The following is a 20,774-nucleotide window of genomic DNA, read 5'->3' as shown; positions in this document are numbered from 1 at the left end:
ATGTCTCTATATACATATTTATTTATCTTTTTAAATTTATTTTGGCCAAAGCATTTCAATTTCTTACACACACTTGTTATTACATATGTTGGCCAGTGGTGGAGCACTTCAATTTATTTTTTTTACACACACTTGTTATTTCATATGTTGACCAGAGGGGAAGCACTTTTAAAACCGAAACACAGTCGATTTGAAAAATTATGGCAAGGAATTTAGGGATTTCACGGTCTACGGTCCGTAACATCATCAAAAGGTTCAGAGAATCTGGAGAAATCACTGCACCTGAGCGGCAAGGCCGAAAACCAACATTGAATGCCTGGGACCTTCAATCCCTCAGGCGGTACTGCATCAAAAACCGACATCAGTGTGTAAAGGATATCACCACATGGGCTCAAGAACACTTCAGGAAACCACTGTCAGTAACCACAATTCGTCGCTACATGTGTAAGTGCAAGTTAAAACTCTACTATGCAAAACCAAAGTCATTTATCAACAACACCCAGAAACGCCGCCGGCCTCGCTGGGCCCGAGATCATCTAAGATGGACTGATGCAAAGTGGAAAAGTGTTCTGTGGTCTGACAAGTCCACATTTCAAAACATTTTTGGAAACTGTGGACATCATGTCCTCCGGACCAAAGACGAAAAGAACATCCGAAAAGCCAGCATCTGTAATGGTATGGGGGTGTATTAATGCCCAAGGCATGGGTAACTTACACATCTGTGAAGGCACCATTAATGCTGAAGGTACATACAGGTTTTGGAGCAACATATGTTGCCATCCAAGCAACGTCTTTTTCATGGACGCCCCTGCTTATTTCAGCAAAACAATGCCAAGCCACATTCTGCACGTGTTACAACAACGTGGCTTCGTAGTAAAAGAGTGCAGACTGGGCCTGGCTCTAGTCCAGACCTGTCAAGCAAGAATGGGAAAAAATTCCACCTGAAAAGCTTCAAAAATCGGTCTCCTCAGTTTCCAAACCTTTACTGAGCCAACTTTTTTGCAATGTGTTGCTGCCATTCAATTCTAAGTTAATGATTATTGGCAAAAAAAACATTTAGTTTCTCAGTTCGAACATTAAATATCTTGTCTTTGCAGTCTATTCAATTAAATATAAGTTGAAAAGGATTTGCAAATCATTGTGTTCTAGTTTTATTTACAATTTACACAACGTGACAACTTCACTGGTTTTGGATTTTGTAGTATTTAAATGTATTTAATTGGGCAAGATTCATTTACGATATTAGTATATTGTTTTACGAGTTCCGCCACAGAACAAAGTTAGTTGAGGTACCACTGTATATTACTTGAAGTAAATGGCATTATACTGCAAAAAGTATTCATTGTTTGGTTAAGAAGCCAACAAATGAGCATTACCAGGAAGGATAGTCCTGTACAGGAAATTGAAGTGTTTTAGAAGCCAGGGATGATCAAAGTGACTGATGGCAAAGTGGCGCTGTACCAAAAACATGTACTGGAACAGAGAGCGGGTAGTGTAGGTCCCATAGGCTACTCCCTCATACAGAGAACCATCTGTGACATCTTGAAGTAGAACCATGGATTTCTCCATGATGGCCAACACTTGCTTGGTCCACAAGTAGGCCTCCTGTAGATAACCTAGAAAACATGGTGACATAAGTGCACTGTTTAAATACAAACCCTAATTTCTCCATTTAATTTATTGAAATAAAGTGCTTTGATGAAGATGTACGAATCATTTTCAACTTTTGACATGTGCTTTAAGGGTGAAAAAAGGTTTAAATGTGGAACAATCAGAATGTACCATCGCTGCAGCCATACTTGCCAACCCTCCCTATTTTCACGGCAGAGTCCCGAATTTCAGTGCCCCTCCTGAAAATTTCCCGGAGCCACCAGTCTCACGAATTTCTCCCGATGGTACAACAATATTGCTACACCATTATTCACTGGGCACCATTTCCGGCCGGACAATAATAACGGTTACACTTGAAGTCAAGTGCGGCAATCAGAACAGAAGAAGAAGCAGAAAAAGAGACATCATGTCTCAGACATGGCGAGTAAGAAATTCAAGCATACATTGCATGGATTAGCCATCAATCTACAAACCCCGTTTCCATATGAGTTGGGAAATTGTGTTAGATGTAAATATAAACGGAATACAATGATTTGCAAATCATTTTCAACCCATATTCAGTTGAATATGCTACAAAGACAACATATTTGATGTTCAAACTGATAAACATTTTTTTTTTTTGCAAATAATCATTAACTTTAGAATTTGATGCCAGCAACACGTGACAAAGAAGTTGGGAAAGGTGGCAATAAATACTGATAAAGTTGAGGAATGCTAATCAAACACTTATTTGGAACATCCCACAGGTGTGCAAGCTAATTGGGAAGAGGTGGGTGCCATGATTGGGTATAAAAACAGCTTCCCAAAAAATGCTCAGTCTTTCACAAGAAAGGATGGGGCGAGGTACACCCCTTTGTCCACAACTGCGTTAGCAAATAGTTAATGCTGAAAGGTACATACAGGTTTTGGAACAACATATGCTGCCATCTAAGCGCCGTCTTTTTCATGGACGCCCCTGCTTATTTCAGCAAGACAATGCCAAGCCACATTCAGCACGTGTTACAACAGCGTGGCTTCGTAAAAAAAGAGTTCGGGTACTTTCCTGGCTCGCCTGCAGTCCAGACCTGTCTCCCATCGAAAATGTGTGGCGCATTGTGAAGCGTAAAATACGACAGCGGAGACCCCGGACTGTCGAACGACTGAAGTTCTACATAAAACAAGAAAGGGAAAGAATTCTACTTTCAAAGCTTCAACAATTAGTTTCCTCAGTTCCCAATGGTTTATTGAGTGTTGTTAAAAGAAAAGGTGATGTAACACAGTGGTGAACATGCCCTTTCCCAACTACTTTGGCACGTGTTGCAGCCATGAAATTCTAAGTTAATTATTATTTGCAAAAAAAAAAAAAAAAAATGTATGAGTTTGAACATCAAATATCTTGTCTTTGTAGTGCATTCAATTGAATATGGGTTGAAAAGGATTTGCAAATCATTGTATTCCTTTTATATTTACATCTAACACAATTTCCCAACTCATATGGAAACGGGGTTTGTATGCTAGAATTTCTGATGGCTGAAATGCTGACGGTTAATCTATGCAATGTATGTCTTTTTTATTTTTGTTTTATTCAAATTGTTGTTATTATCTATTTTATTTATTGAACAATCACCACCATCCACTATTTGCACAGGTACTGTGGACAGCTATTTAATTTGTTACTTTACTTTATTTATGTGGACTGTTATTTTGTTTGTCAGCTAAATTAACACTGTGAAATTCAAGTATTTTATTCTTCCTTTTTTGTGTGTGTATAATATATATATATATTTATGTTATATATGTATGTATACATATATATATATATATACACAAATATATATATATATATATATATATATACACATATATACATATAAATTAGGGGTGTAACGGTACACAAAAATTTCGGTTCGGTACATACCTCGGTTTAGAGGTCACGGTTTGGTTCATTTTCGGTACATTAAGAAAACAACAAAATATAAATTTTTTGGTAATTTATTTACCAAATTTGTAAACAATGGCTTTATCCTTTTAACATTGGGAACTCTATAATAATTCTGCCCACGTTAATCAACATTAAACTGCCTCAAGTTGTTGCTCAAATTAAATAAAATGACAAAACTTTCTTCTACATATAAAAAGTGCAACATTAAACAATTTCAAGTCAACTCATCATGCTTAAGTTATTAAAGCATTTGGGAAGCCTGTAGTTGATTTATTATGTAAATGTTATATTTGTATCAACATGTGATAGCAGGGACCCTGCCATTCAAAACTAGGCTGCTGCATAACTAATGATTAATGTAACTATAGCTGAAAAAATGGTACAATAGCAATAGGAGAGACTATTCATCCCTGAACACCATGGAGTTCATGTAGGCTTAATGATGCAGTTACATTATTATATCAACTATCAGAGACAGAAACTCTTCATTTAACATAATGTCCTTTGTTGCTGCTTCAACACAGCTCAATCAACACAGAAAAAGGTAAAGTGAAATAACAGACAGACAGGGCTTTGCTGTCCATAACACACACACACACACACACCGCAAAATGAGCTAACGTTACGCTAAAAGCGAATTAGCCTTCACCTCAAGCCAGGACTGCGAGCGAGCTGAGCTGCCTTTTATATTTCTAGAAGGTCAACGGGCTCATAGTGATGTTACTAGTAGTTGACTGGGAGGTGTTTATTATAATTTGGGGAAAGTCCGCTTACCTGCTAAATGCTAAGCACTGACTACATGCGCTCTGAATACGCACTGCTGATTGGCTGTTACCGCTCTGTTTGTAACCAATCAGATGGTTGTGTAGGTGGGACAATGCTGGGTGTTGTGTAGAGTACTGACAGAAACAGAGGCAGAAGGAAGCGGAGGCGGCTACTTAATATGTTTGTGTGGAAACTCGTTCGGTACACCTCCGAAACACCCGTACCGAAACGGTTCAATACAAATACACGTACCGTTACACCCCTAATATATATACATACATATACATATATATATACATACACATACATACATACATACATACATACTGTCATGTCTGTGTAATCATGTTTTGTCTTAGTCATGTTTTGTTTAGTTTCTGGCTTTTTCACTCCCTTGTCTTGTCACCATAGTTACCCATTAGTTTCACTTGTCATGTCACGCACCTGTTTTGAGTCACGCACCTGTTGTTAATCATGTCTGTGTTATTTAAGCTTTTCATTTTCTGTTGTTCGTCCTGGAGTCATAGCCTTTCTCACCCTGCTATCCTCGCATTTATGCCCCCTGTCACACTCTGTCCACGTCTGCGCACTTCATGTCCATGCCAAGTAAGTTTGTTTATTATTGCCACAGTTAGTGTTTTTTATTGTTCATAGTTTTTTTGCCCCCGTGCAAGTCTTTTGTTTTCATTAGTCAAGTTTGTACATCCGCCTTGAGCGCGCCTTTTGTTCTTTTGAGTGTTATTATTAAAAATGTATTTACCTTCAAGCCATGTCCGATCCAAATCCTTTTGCATCTTGGGAAAACAAAAACTCCACAGTCCAAGTCATGACATTATGACTCCAGCAAATCGCTTTCCCGCAAAGAATTTGGTCGAAGAAGGAAGTTGGGAGTCGTTAGGAGCCATGGCGGAGCGAGACCTGACGTGGGGGCCAAATGGGAAGCTTATTCCTATTAGCTCCATTTGGTCCGAGGACGAGGCTGCGTCACCGCAATCCCGGAAGCGCCGCTCCAGACCGAGGACGTCAGGGAAGGCGAGCAGACCGCACGCAGCGCTCCCGCAGGCTCCTCCCACTCCGGGCGGAAGCAGGCTGCTGCCAGCTCCGCAGCTCCAAAATGACGTCACAGACCAGGATTTTTTTTTCAACTCTTTTTCTTTTGAACACCTGCCTCCAACAAAAGACACTAATGGCATAACTTTGATAAATCATTATCAAAACATGTTTTTAGAGATCAGGTCTAATCAGTCCAAGCCACCCAAATTTCATGCCCCGCCCCCCAGGACTCAAGTCACGCCCAAGTCACAACATTTTTTTTTTTCACCCACAAAAACACAGGTACAAAAAAGACAATTTGGACAATTTAATGGGGAAGTTTCTGCCCTCCTCCGCCCACCCCTACAGAGAGTTCCAGACCGCAGGGAGCGCGTCTGGTATCCGCCCCTTGAGGGGGGGGCTGGGGTCGGGAGCTGTGTTGGTGGGGTGGCTCGGTATCACCATGTCAAGCCACAGCCTCCAGCACGGCCGCCACCACCAGTCTTCCGACCTGCCAAGCCACAGCCTCCAGCACGGCCACCACCACCGGTCTTTCACCATGCCAAGCCGCAACCCCCAGCTAGGCCACCTCCACCTGCACCAAAGCTAGCACCTGTAGCTGCTCCACGGCTAGCACCTGTAGCTACTCCACGGCTAGCACCTGTCGCCGCACCAGCTCCACTACGCCAAGACCCTCCACGCCAAGTGCCGCCAGTCGCAGCTCCACGACGCCAAGTGCCGCCAGTCGCAGCTTCACGACGCCAAGTGCCGCCAGTCGCAGCTTCACGACGCCAAGTGCCGCCAGTCGCAGCTTCACGACGCCAAGTGCCGCCAGTCGCAGCTTCACGACGCCAAGTGCCGCCAGTCGCAGCTTCACGACGCCAAGACCCGCCATGCCAAGACCAAGACCCGCCATGCCAAGACCAAGACCCGCCATGCCAAGACCAAGACCCGCCATGCCAAGACCAAGACCCGCCATGCCAAGACCAAGACCCGCCATGCCAAGACCAAGACCAAGACCCGCCATGCCAAGACCAAGACCCGCCATGCCAAGACCAAGACCAAGACCCGCCATGCCAAGACCAAGACCCGCCATGCCAAGACCAAGACCCGCCATGCCAAGACCAAGACCCGCCATGCCAAGACCCACGCCGAGCTTCGCCGCCTGACGTGCCACGCCGAGCTTCGCCGCCTGACGTGCCACGCCGAGCTTCCACGCCTGCAAAGATGACGACGCGCCTGTCTCCTCGTCGGCCACGGATATGGCCGCTACCTGGTCGCCCGCCACGCCAAGTGCGCCCACCTCCCAGTCGGCCACGGATGTGGCCTGTCCCGGGTCGCCCACCTCGCCTGCTGCAGCGGCGTTCCACTCGCCGCCGCCACATGACTATGCCTCGATGGATTCGGGGCCACTTGGGCTGGCGACCCACCGCCATGTCCCCCTCCCGCCCTCCCATGACTCTTAAGTTTTTTCTTGGACATCTGGGATCTGTCCGTAAGGGGGGAGTTCTGTCATGTCTGTGTAATCATGTTTTGTCTTAGTCATGTTTTGTTTAGTTTCTGGCTTTTTCACTCCCTTGTCTTGTCACCATAGTTACCCATTAGTTTCACCTGTCATGTCACGCACCTGTTTTGAGTCACGCACCTGTTGTTAATCATGTCTGTGTTATTTAAGCTTTTCATTTTCTGTTGTTCGTCCTGGAGTCATAGCCTTTCTCACCCTGCTATCCTCGCATTTATGCCCCCTGTCACACTCTGTCCACGTCTGCACACTTCATGTCCATGCCAAGTAAGTTTGTTCATTATTGCCACAGTTAGTGTTTTTTATTGTTCATAGTTTTTTTGCCCCCGTGCAAGTCTTTTGTTTTCATTAGTCAAGTTTGTACATCCGCCTTGAGCGCGCCTTTTGTTCTTTTGAGTGTTATTATTAAAAATGTATTTACCTTCAAGCCATGTCCGATCCAAATCCTTTTGCATCTTGGGAAAACAAAAACTCCACAGTCCAAGTCATGACACATACATACACACATACACATATATATATATATATAAATACATACATACATACATACATATATATATATATATACACACACATATATATATATATATATATATATATATATATATATATATATATATATATATATATATATATATATATATATATATATATATATATATATATGTGTATATATATATATATATATACATACATACATATGTACATAGATATATACAGTATGTATATATATATATACACATACATACATATACACATACATACATGTATACGTACATACAGAACAAAAAGGGCCTCAAGGGGGGTCGTGTATATATATATATATATGTATATATATATATATTTATATATATACCCTTGATATATATATATATATGTGTATATATATATATATATATATATATATATATATACATATATACATATACAGTATATATATATATATATATATATACCCTTGATAGTAACAGACACGTTCATAACTATATGTAATATGTTCAAAATGTTACCGTATTTTGATAATTTTTATCATTTCCAGGACTGATTTCTTCCGCGCATTGATTTCTGTTTCCATAGCAGCGCACGTCCGCTGGCAACAAAAATGTATTCCTACTTGCGGAATTAAACACGAGTGTGTTTTCTAATCATGGCAGACTTGGTAACAGACAACGAAGACGACTACATTTGGACAAATGAGGATTCACAACTAGAGATGTCCGATAATATCGGCTTGCGTTAAAATGTAATATCGGAAATTATCGGTATCGTTTTTTTTATTATCGGTATCGTTTTTTTGTTTTGTTTTTATTAAATCAACATAAAAAACACAAAATACACTTATAATTAGTGCACCAACCAAAAAACCTTCCTCCCCCATTTACACTCATTCACACTCATTCACACAAAAGGGTTGTTTCTTTCTGTTATTAATATTCTGGTTCCTACATTATATGTCAATATATATCAATACAGTCTGCAAGGGATACAGTCCGTAAGCACACATGATTGTGCGTGCTGCTGGTCCACTAATAGTACTAACCTTTAACAGTTAATTTTACTCATTTTCATTAATTACTAGTTTCTATGTAACTGTTTTTTATTGTTTTACTTTCTTTTTTATTCAAGAAAATGTTTTTAATTTATTTATCTTATTTTATTTTATTAAATTTTTTTTAAAGTACCTTATCTTCACCATACCTGGTTGTCAAAATTAGGCATAATAATGTGTTAATTCCACGACTGTATATATCGGTTGATATCGATATCAGTTGATATCAGTATCGGTAATTAAAGAGTTGGACAATATCGGAATATCGGATATCGGCAAAAATCCATTATCGGACATCCCTATTTACAGCCTTATACTTTTGAAGCTAAATATACGGCTGCTTAATGAAGCTAGCACAAAGGAAGAGTGAGACGTTGGAGCAGACCTGGGAGAGTGAGGTGAAAAGCGACAACGCTATAAATATGAAACTTGGAGCCAAGCTATTTTGACATAAATGGATTGCCTAACCAAATCAACAGGAAATGTCCCAGGCCAGCTGGACCAGACGAACAACTGTCCATCGAGTGAGTCACTTCATATCGACCATGATACACGCAGCACGCTTTGCGTGTTAGTACAACGACAGTACATATGCTGTCAGCTGTGTACAAACAAAACATAAAATGTGGGCTGATGCTTTACAGATACTGTAATATGACTGTTCATGTTTTTCAGTCAGTACAGATTGGTGTCTTATCGCATTGTGTTGTGCATTACAAACTCAAACGTGTTTCGTGTTGACGTAGAAGCTCGCCGTAGCTACAGTAGCTTTTACGCCTAATACCGTAGCATGGCGATGTGTTACTACGATAGAAAAAGAGTTCCTCAGTGTTCGCTTTTACAATAACAATATCGCTACAGCTTGGTTATTACACGGGTTATGGAACGTAAATAAAGTATTGTTGACACTTTCTGAATGCATTTTTAAAGTGATTTAGAGGTAAAACTGATTGCTCCCATTAACTGCATTGCCAGTCACCTAGAACGAGACCATTTTTTTATGTTAGATGGCGAAAAAAATCTAAAACTTTTGTCTTCTTGTCTCTCATAAGGATTCCGAACGATAGGTAAAATTCCCAAAAAAGTGCAGTTTTCCTTTAAGATAATCTTCTTCTCTATTATATTGCTGTAGTTATTTGGGGAAGGCAAAATAAACACATATAACACATTAATACTCACCTTGCATCATAAAAACCAGGCTTCCTGTGAGCAAAGCAACACAATTTGTGGGCTGATGGTTGTGCAGGTACTGAAATCCCCAGCCTCGTGTATAGGACTTCTCATACATAAGATGAGATGCATTGCCGATCACCTGAAGAAAACGTTCCTGTTGGTCCTTGTTCAAGTACTCAAACAGGAAGTCATAAGCAGTGGCAAACCCAACCAAAGAGTGGGCCAAAGGAACTTCATCCCAAGGTGCATCTTTAACCAACCTGCAGGACAAAAGAGGATGTTTTAATTAGCATATCTTTGAAACATTTCATAGGCAACATGACTAGCTTATTCTTAAATTGATGGTATAGAATAACTTAAAATCAGTTTGTGTTTTTTAAATGCACAATTTTGAATTGCTGACACTAATCTGCACTAAAGAAATGGGAATGTTTGTAGAAAGGGTACCCATGTTGTATGGCCTAACAAAGCATGTCACTAACGGATGAATGGACGATTAAGATCTGTCTGCTCGCCTGGAAAAAAACAATCCTTGTCTACAATGTTGCTCTCTGCAAATGGCCTTAGCGACGCTCTGCCGTAAACATCCCAGCGAGACCAGCACAGTGACAGCCGCTCTGAATCCCTCCTTCTTCTTCAACAACACCTGGGGAGGTGAACTCTGTTCCCCGTGCCTGCAGAGAAACTCCCGGCTTATAGACATAACAGACACACATCATGGACCATTGACTGCCACACACAGCTATGCACCAACCCCCAACCAATGCCCTTGCCACTGCTTGGCCCCTTGAGGTGCAACGGATGGAGGGAGAAGTGCCAGAAGGGCTACAGCTTTGACACCGGATCCCCCTCGCTCCCACCCACTCCTGTTGCAAGTATTGTGGTTTCTTTGTGGTAACGTGTATATGCGCTTATTGTGGCTATCAAGTTTTTTACCTTGCCCCAAACTGAGCCCTGCCACCATAAGAGCCTAGTCTAGGATCGACTTATTTTTACTCATCCTTCTCTCAGCACGTCTACCTTTTCCACCAAGTATCTATCTATCTAATACCCTACACAATACTTGATCATGTATTGCCTTAGTGGTGGTTGTCATTACAAGCAGGAGTAGAGTAATTGATGTGCACAGGTAGCATCAGTGGCCCTGCGATGAGGTGGAGACTTGTCCAGGGTGTACCCCGCCTTCCGCCCGATTGTAGCTGGGATAGGCTCCAGCGCCCCCCGCCACCCCGAAGGGAATAAGCGGTAGAAAATAGATGGATGGATGGAGGTAGCATCAGTGAGCTCAGTGGTTCCAAAAGTGGGCTGGCCGTACTCCCCCCTCCTTTTGTAAGTTTCGGGGGAACGACAAAGAAAAAATAATCCAAGCCGATGAATGACTAATAAAAATGCCTGAGAATCTTCATTAGACGTCACAAAGTGTGCCTCAGAGTATAATTAGCATCTGACAGCGTGACGCCAAATAATTGCCATCTAGAAACCACACATTTTGCACACATGCAAGCGTGCTGAGAGAAAATTCTCAGTTGTCGTGTTTAAACGGGTTTAAAGACACAGAAAAAACGGAGTCAAGTAAAATAATGTGATGTCCTTTTTGGGACAGACTCGTTTTTGCTTTATTTTACAAACTATATGTTATAACCTTCTCTTTTTCTCTTCTCTCTAACGTTTTTAAGTACTATGCAATTTTAGGACGCCAGTAGAATACAATGATGGCCAACTCAAGTAACAGTAGGAACTGTTATGTATTACCTAACCCTGTCTGTACCTCTTTTTGTAGAACAGATGACTCTATTGTAGTAGTCATATACACTGTGGGGTTACTTAGGCACCACGTAGAATTAGGGATCAGAAAGAGGAGGAAGATAGGAGAATAAGAAAATAGTGAGCGTCTCTAACAATGGCGGCTGCTTGTCTTTCAAGGTGGGCAAGCTCATTTTCGGTCTACCTGTGAGTGCATTGGGATAGTGGAGGGACTCCTTGGGGACAGAGCGACAGAAGTCAGTCTCCAACCCAAAGTACAGTTTACAATAACACCAGAAATAGATGCTAGATTTGTTGCTAGTAATTTTTGACGAAGAAAAAGTCTATAAGAGGATTGCAAAAGTCTCCAGATCAACTCGGAACAATGGAATGAAACTTGAAAAATGCTCCATTAGTGCTTTGTATTTCAATATTGCTGATTAGTACATTTTTCTGTCAAACAAAATGGCAGGCCAGCCAACTCTTATAGACCCCAGAGAAGCTCGGGTTCCCTGAAGGTGAAATATGTAGCCAGTTTATCCAATTAGGGCAGAGCTGGGCGATAAATTGAATTGCTACATTGCTAAAAAGTGGGATGTCAAGACATTGGAAGGTTATGTTTGATTGAAAACGAGACATAAACCACAATTTGCATAGTTGAATGGGCATCATATCTCATGTTGTAATACTTTTTTAACAACAAAAAATTTCATTTTTCACTTATGAGTGTTGCTTTCATTTCGTTCTCCGGCAGATGTGCATGCATAGCCAACATGTGCTTTCATTTTAAATAGCTCACATCATTGACTATTTTTTTTAAAGTTGGTTCTTAAAAGTAGCAGACCACTCATTTTTGACTAGTATAAAATATGTCTTTTTGACTATACAGTATTATCAATTTGATGAGATAAAACATGGAACTCCTACCTCACATGTACAAAACAAAAATTTTAATTAAAAAAAAAGGGTATATTAGTTTTCTGAAAATATGACTCCCAACAATTTAGGTTAATATCATGATGTTATTTTTGTATTTTAGCATGTTATTACAAATTCTAACTGATTTGTTCAGTTTGTTTTAATACAACAGGAGACTTGTTGTATCTATAAAGCAAGTACAAAATTAATGCATATCATAAAATAATACATTACAAGTGCATATTATTATAACAAGAAATATTAAGACAGTCAGATATTTATTTTATTCTATAGCTGAATTTCAGCCAGTTCCAATTTTAATTTTTTTATAATAAACAGTACAGTCAGTCACCTGAAAATTGTGCGAGGTGGGTGCAGGGGTGAGAGGTGTAGGGAGATCAACTGGATTACAAACACCAAATGTTGGCAACTTTGCTAGTGATGCCTTTATTCCGAACTGATACTGCCACAAATACATTTCTTAAAAGGGACAAGCGGTAGAAAATGGATGGATGGGATGGATATTTTCCCCATTATTCTGTCACCTCCTTCTGGTTCCCAAATGTTGTGTTAGCTTTGAAGACGTTATGGCGTCTGTGTTGTGTGAACAGTTGAGTGTTCCATGCTGGGTTTGCACCAGACGGAATGAACTGCTTCCATTTGTGCAAGAAGTTGTAGGTTGTGTTACAGATTCCTAATTTAATTCAAACAACCCTTTTTTTTAACTTTGACAGCAAAATGTATTTCATGTCAACTTTTTGACCTCATGTTTTATAACTGCCGGAGTTAAACAAAATAATCTTTAAATCTTTAAAAAAGCCCAGGCCACGATCATGTGCCCCCCCCCCCCGACTGAATGCTAATGCCATCCATCCATCCATCCATCCATTTTCTACCGCTTATTCCCTTCGGGGTGGCAGGGGGCGCTGGAGCCTATCTCAGCTACAATCGGGCGGAAGGCCAAGTCGCCACCTCATCGCAGCTAATGCCATCCATCCATTTATTTATTACCGCTTGTCCCTTTTTGGGGTTGCGGCGGGTTGTGGAGCCTATCTCAGCTGCATATGGGCGGAAGGCGGGGTACACCCTGGACAAGTCGCCACCTCATCGCAGGGCCAACACAGATAGACAGAACATGCTAACTCCACACAGAAAGACCCCGAGCCCGAGGATCGAATCCAGGACCTTCGTATTGAGAGGCACATGCACCCTGTCGCACCGGGCTGTCCGGTGGCAGCTAATGCGAATGCTAACAGGTTAATGGTAACGCTCATGAAGGCTAAGCCAGATAACACATTTTGCAGGACTATGTATTGTCCTTCAAGTTATTGCCAATAAAAATTATTTTTGGCTGCATTATTGTGAAACCAAATGAATCCCTAATATAATCACAATATTAATTAAAATGAATAACAGTAATACAAATAATACATGTAAAATGTATAAAACTTGCACCTGTCAGATCCAAAAATGATCGTTCAATGTTACTGTGTTTCATATATCAATTCGCTTGAAAACAATAGTGAAATAACTTTCTAAACTAAATATAGTCTATTAATATGAATGTGATATAAATGTGGTCAGCAAGTAGGACATCCCCTGTCACCCTCTCGTTTCCTTCATTGGAAAGCCAGGTGAACAGCTGATATTAATGCTGCTGACGTACCACATCCCACGTGACTCGCATCACCACCAACCACCAAACACTCGTGCCAAGAGAATAAATACAAATATTACAAATAACATTAGCTGGCACCTACAATAATAATAATAATAGAATACAATTAAGAATTTCAAACTCAAATAAACTTGTATTTTCATTAATATTTTTACTATTGCAATTGGAAGGTCAATAACTTTTTATTATCTTGACTAAGTAAACAAACAATAAAACGTATGTATTAAATGGCAAACTGTGTCATTATTTCAGGTTCTACATAATATGCATCACAAAATTGATTTAACAAAAACCTGGTGATGGTGGATTATTGGGATGTATAGTATTCCACAGAGTCAAAAACAATAACATGTACAATGAACCTAACAAAAAAAAAATGCTCATGTCAAATGTAAATTATTGAATGACAAAGTGTTTCATATGAAATTTTAGCCCCAAACATATTCTCTCTGTTACTGATTAGAATATGAAGACGCATTTCCCCTTTTACCTTCCGGTGCATCTCATGGCGCGTGTCACTAGTACTTGAAATTCAGAGCACAGGGTCTTGGGTTCAAACTCATGTCACAGATGAAACGTTGTAAAGTTTTTAAACTTATGTTTGAATGATGTTGAAATGGCTTTATACACTAAACTTCAGCATTGTAATTTAAACAAAGGGATTGTGTTGCTCAAGGTAATATTATTCATATGGTGCTGGGATACCCATGATTTTAGCCTTTCAAAAGCTCTTGGACCACCAATTGTTGACCTTGCTATTTGTCAAATCCTGGTTAGGGCCCTAGTGGCAGCCACATATCAGCTAACGGTGAGTACATACTTTGTTACGTTTTACTGGAGAACAGTTAAAACAATGTATCCAGCAATTATGTAATATGAAATTAAGAAGAAGGTAATTTTATCTATCAACCCACTCTCCTCATTGCCATGTGCGGACCACCTCTGTCAACTATCAGCAAAGAGTGTTAGTTTTGTTTGGTCAAATTTAAAGTTACACTTTTAAAGCAGTTAGGAATGTTAAAAATGGTTCATAAAACATTGCCTGTATATCTATTAAATGTTCTGTAATAGTGTGACTCTGAAACGTACTATTTTAATTTACATTCACATACAAATACAAACCCCAAAAGCAGTGAAGTTGGCACATTGTGTAAATGGTAAATAAAAACAGAATACAATGATTTGCAAATTATTTTCAACTTATATTCAATTGAATAGACTGCAAAGACAAGATACTTAACATTCGAACTGGAAAACGATGTTATTCTTTGCAAATATTAGCTCATTTGGAATTTGATGCCTGCAACATGTTTCAGAAAAGCTGGCACAAGTGGCAAAAAATACTGAGAAAGTTGAGGAATGCTCATCAAACACTTATTTGGAAAATCCCACAGGTGAACAGGCTAATATCATCAAATGGTTCAGAGAATCTGGAGAAATCACTGCACGTAACATTGAATGCCCGCGACTTTGGATCCCTCAGGTGGTACTGCATCAAAAACCGACACCAATGTGTAAAGGATATCACCACATGGGCTCAGGAAAACTTCAGAAAATCACTGTCAGTAACTACAGTTCGTCACTACATCTGTAAGTGCAAGTTAAAACTCTACTATGGAAAGCGACACACTGCCTGCCTGTAGTCCAGACCTGTCTCCCATTGTAAATGTGTGGCGCATTATGAAGCGTAAAATACGACCACGGAGACCCTGGACTGTTGAACAACTTAAACTGAACATCAAGCAAGAATGGGAAAGAATTCCACCTGAAAAGCTTCAAAAATTGGTCTCCTCAGTTCCCAAACGTTCACTGAGTGTTGTTAAAAGGAAAGGCCATGTAACACAGTGGTAAAAATGCCCCTGTGCCAACTTTTTTGCAACTTGTTGCTGCCCTTTATTGTAAATTGCAGTCTATTCAATTGAAAATAAGTTGAAAAGGATTTGCAAATTCCCATTCACATACAAATACAATCAATCAATCAAACACCTCAAAACAAATGATGTTCAACTTTGGAGGTTCCACTATAACACTCATCTTTATAGTGAGTTTCTTGTAGTGTATTAAAATCAAGAATAAGATGATTAAAGATATAAAATGTACCAACTAGGCTGAGCTGCCATCCTCTCCATGTAGTCCATGGCTAGATCCACTGCTCCTGCTCTGTGCGGGTACAACAGGCAGAATATGGACAGCACCCCCAGGTTGTTTCCGTAAACCTCATTCCATCGGGCACTGAACTCCATGGGGCTCCAGGGAGGCAGGTACTCTTCTGGGTGTTCCAGCATAGTTTCGCCAGCCTCACGGATCCGCCTTGCCATCTCCCTATGGGTACTTCCGGCTGCCAACTGAAACTCGACTACATCTGCCCGATCAAAATAAAGCATTGGATGGCCATTGTAGTTGCCTCCCATGAAGATAATTCCTCCACTAGGGTCTGCTGCAGTTGGAGGCAGCAGGAGCAGCAACAGACTTATGAGGAACACTGTAGGGGACCCACGGGTGTGGGTTTTCATCGTCTGATCAGAGAGGGGGCTGTGCCATTGCCAAAAGACTTCAGCTGCGAAGGTGGAAAGGACTGGAAGCAGTCAGCTCATTCTCTGCACGAAAAAAAAAAAACATTTTTAGAATAATCACAAACAGCTGTTGATAGCTGAGCTTTTCAAACGGAATTAGGTCATGACTGTGCAGAAAACTGAAAACATCTGCTTTGTGTAAATTGTTGTATTATCACTACATAGCCAACTGTACATGTTTTCTCCTGCACATTGTGTTACCAAGTTCATTTCAAGACAAACATTGGTCAATCACAGTAGTCAAGAGCTGCACACTCCTATGGCCAGACAAGCAGGTTGAAACCGGATGTTGTGATGACATAAACAATATGCACAGGATTGTCTGGAGCGGAAGCAGCATGTCTGCGATGTGGCCGTACTTCATTATATCGGAGAAATACTTTCAGACAGCGATCTACAAAATGTGCAATCATGAAGGAGAGAAAGGCTGAAGAAGCAGCGTGAAGCATTTTAAAGACAATATATGCATCATTGCAGACTTTTTTCCTACACTTTGAATCCTGCGGCTTGAAGCATTAACTATAATAAACAGGTATCTCATGGGTAGCAGAGGTAGTATGGATGGATAGGATAGATAGGATAATGTCACCAGGACGATCCACTGAAACAGACAGGCTTAAATAGTAGTGACATGATCAGGGACAGGTGTGCGAGTGCAAAGCGTGAGACAGGTGCGTGACATGAGGACAGGTGAAAACGAATGGGTTGCTATGGTGACAAAACAAACAAGAGTGCACAAAGAGTCCAAAAACAAAACCGAACATGACTAAAACAAAAACATGATCAACAGACATGACAGATTTTGGGATACGGTAAGCATTGTTAGGTTAAATTGCTTTAATAAAGTAATTAATTATAGTTACTCATTACTTTTCCAAAAAACTTAATTGAATTACAGTATTTTACGGACTATAGAGCGCACCGGAATATACGCTTCACCCGCTAATTTTTAGGGGGGAAAAGGCTATATATAGGGATGTCCGATAATGGCTTTTTTGCCGATATCCGATATTCCGATATTGTCCAACTCTTAATTATCGATACCGATATCAACCGATACCGATATATACAGTCGAGGAATTAACACAATATTGTGCCTAATTTGGACAACCAGGTCTGGTGAAGATAATGTCCTTTTTAAAAAAATCAAATCAAATCAAATATGATAAATAAATTAAAAACATTTTCTTGAATAAAAAAGAAAGTAAAACAATATAAAAACAGTTACATAGAAACTAGTAATTAATGAAAATGAGTAAAATTAACTGTTAAAGGTTAGTACTATTAGTGGACCAGCAGCACGCACAATCATGTGTGCCTACGGACTGTATCCCTTGCAGACTGTATTGATATATATTGATATATAATGTAGGAACCAGAATATTAATAACAGAAAGAAACAACCCTTTTGTGTGAATGAGTGTAAATGGGGGAGGGAGGTTTTTTGGGTTGGTGCACTAATTATAAGTGTATCTTGTGTTTTTTGGACCAATTACCTCCCTGCTTGACACTCAGCATCAAGGGTTGGAATTGGGGGTTAAATCCCCAAAAATGATTCCCGGGCGCGGCCACCGCTGCTGCCCACTGCTCCCCTCACCTCCCAGGGGGTGATCAAGGGTGATGGGTCAAATGCAGAGAATAATTTCGCCACACCTAGTGTGTGTGTGACAATCATTGGTACTTTAACTTTTAACTTATGTTGATTTAATTAAAAAAAATTAAAAAAAACCAACAAAAAACGATACCGATAATTACATCTCTAGTTATATATATTAGCCGCAGATACTGTATATATGTTGCGAAATGATTCTATTTACACAGAAATGTTCTGTAAATGTTTATTTACATACCTTGATTGTTTCCAAACTGTCTGTAACACAGAGGTAAAACGGCTGATCAAACAAATCAGAAGTCATCTTAATGGACCCACTAGCTGCGGAAGCTAGCTCTCCAATCAGCTAAACAGACTCAATAACTCCATGGAACTTGTAAAACTGGAACAATACAAAAAGAATGCCATTGTAAGTTGTTACAATGGCATTCTAATGGCTTGATTGCATTACAATAGCACGTACAGATATGCATGAAAACACTTCAAAGAAATCACACATGGGATGCTTTAATAAGTATAAACTGGTTTAGTTTTATTGTAAAACTTACTAACGTTGCTTGGAGTGATGATCCATACGAGTAGTAAAGCTATGCTGAGCAGTTTGTTACCACAAACATTTTCAAAAACTGCTGTCATCAAGCCCCTCCTAAAAAAGAATAGTCTTGATGCCACAGAACTGAAGAACTATTGGCCCATATCAAACCTGCCATTTTTGGGCAAAGTTCGAGAAAAAGTTGTTTTGTTTAACAATGTGTTTGATATTTTCCAATCAGGCTTCAGGCCCTACTACTATGCTGAAACAGCGCTGATCAAGGTGACAAATTATATCCTCCTGAAGACAGATGCAGGAATAGTCTCAGTCTTGGTTCTACTGAAACTGAGCAATGCCATTGGCACAGTACACCATACTATCTTATTAAAGAGGTCAGAAAACTGGGTGGGAAATCTGGTTCTGTTCCTAAGTGGTTCAAGTCCTATCTCGATCACAGGACATACTTTGTTGAAATTGGTACCTGTGTCTCTGACCAAATGGCTATGACCTGTGGGGGTTCCTCAGGACTCGATTTTGGGACACCTGTTGTTCAACTTGTACATGCTGCCACTAGACCAGCTAATACGGAGCTTCAATGTGTCCTATCACAACTATGCAGATGACACTCTTAGTGAGACACATTTTAATGATCCACAAGGGAAATTGATATACACAGTAGCTGTTACAAAGGATGGAAAATGATAATGCTCACAAGGGCACAAAAAGAGGGCAAAAACAACAAGTAAAAAGTAGACAAAAAATTGGTTAATATATAACAATATAAAATATACTCAGATCTACGGGGCGGCATGGCGTAGTGGGTAGAGCAACCGTGCCAGAAACCTGAGGGTTGCAGGTTCGCTCCCCGCCTCTTACCATCCAAAAAATCGCTGCCGTTGTGTCCTTGGGCGGGACACTTCACCCTTTGCCCCCGGTGCCACTCACACCGGTGAATTGAATGATGAATGATAGGTGGTGGTCGGAGGGGCCGTTGGCGCAAATTGCAGCCACGCTTCCGTCAGTCTACCCCAGGGCAGCTGTGGCTATGAAAGTAGCTTACCACCACCAGGTGTGAATGAATGATGGGTTCTACATGTAAAGCGACTTTGGGTACTTAGAAAAGCGCTATATAAATCCCAGTTATTATTATTATTATTATTACGTGTCATTGATGGCAGGTGAACTTTGTCTCTGCATCAAACAGATCAGTGTGGGGATGCAAAACAATTTTCTTAAGCTAAACTCAGACATAACTTAAATCATTGTCTATAGCACACAAAAGCAAAGACCCTCTCACCTAAACCTAATAATCAGGTTAGAAATCTAGGGGTAGTAATGGACTAAGACTTGAACTTTAACAGCCACATTAAGTCAATAACATCAGCAGCTTTTTACCACCTGAAAACATTGCCCAAATCGGAGGAATAATATCTAAATCAGACTTAGAACGACTAATCCATGCCTTTGTCTCCGACATGTTAGACTACTGTAACAGTCTTCTCACTGGGCTCTCTAAACGAGCTGTAAAGCAGTTTCAGTACATTCAGAATTCTGCTGCTCGAGTCCTGACTAGAACCTGGAAATACAATCATATTAGTCCAGTGCTTAGGTTACTGCACTGCCTCCTGTTGCTAAGACAATAGACTTTAAAACAGCTCTACTTGTCTACAAGTCTTTTCATGGTCTTGCGCCAAAGCACATCTGATATGTTAGAGCCATATGAGCCATCTCGAGCTCTGAGAACCTCAGGGAGTGATCTCCTGCTGGTGCCCAGAGTCAGGACCAAACATGGTAAAACTGTGTTTCTGTTTTAAGCTCTTAAAATCTGGAATAGTCTTTCTTAAGATGTGAGACAGGCCTCATCGTTGGCAATTTTCAAATACAGCCTGAAACTACTTTAATTTAATTGAGCATATGACAACTGAAAGTGTTTTATCTACGGCATTTGATTGATTTTAATGAATTATGAGATAGGCTCCAGCACCCCCGCGACCCCGAACGGGACAAGCGGTAGCAAATGGATGGATGGATGGAATTATGATTATTTTTATGATAATTGTATTTTCTGATTTTAATTTGAACTCGTTTTCCTTCTTTTAATTTTCTGTAAAGCACTTTGAATTGCCTTGTGTACGAATTGTGCTC

At 40.2% G+C, this 20,774-nt stretch overlaps 1 protein-coding gene across 4 annotated transcripts in view; it reads right to left on the bottom strand.

The window, feature by feature from the left end:
- Nucleotides 1–20,774, bottom strand: part of dse (dermatan sulfate epimerase) — a 53,176-nt gene that overhangs the window by 18,794 nt on the left and 13,608 nt on the right. The window contains exons 2-4 of one of the 4 annotated variants that reach the window (XM_061927693.2): nucleotides 16,013–16,509; nucleotides 9,580–9,833; nucleotides 1,377–1,616 (exon numbers count right to left, since the gene is read on the bottom strand). In XM_061927693.2, the coding sequence (XP_061783677.2) occupies nucleotides 1,377–1,616; nucleotides 9,580–9,833; nucleotides 16,013–16,425 (907 nt within the window). In that variant the 5' untranslated portion in view covers nucleotides 16,426–16,509. Of the gene's footprint in view, nucleotides 1–1,376; nucleotides 1,617–9,579; nucleotides 9,834–16,012; nucleotides 16,510–20,774 lie in introns of those variants that run through there. The other 3 variants (XM_061927697.2, XM_061927695.2, XM_061927694.2) reach the window with 3 other exon arrangements.

This window comes from Nerophis lumbriciformis, linkage group LG34 (genome assembly GCF_033978685.3).
Source record: "Nerophis lumbriciformis linkage group LG34, RoL_Nlum_v2.1, whole genome shotgun sequence".
Taxonomy (NCBI): Eukaryota; Metazoa; Chordata; class Actinopteri; order Syngnathiformes; family Syngnathidae; genus Nerophis; species Nerophis lumbriciformis.
The sequence above is the reverse complement of the archived record's forward strand: the minus strand, read 5'-3'. Positions and strand labels throughout refer to the sequence as shown.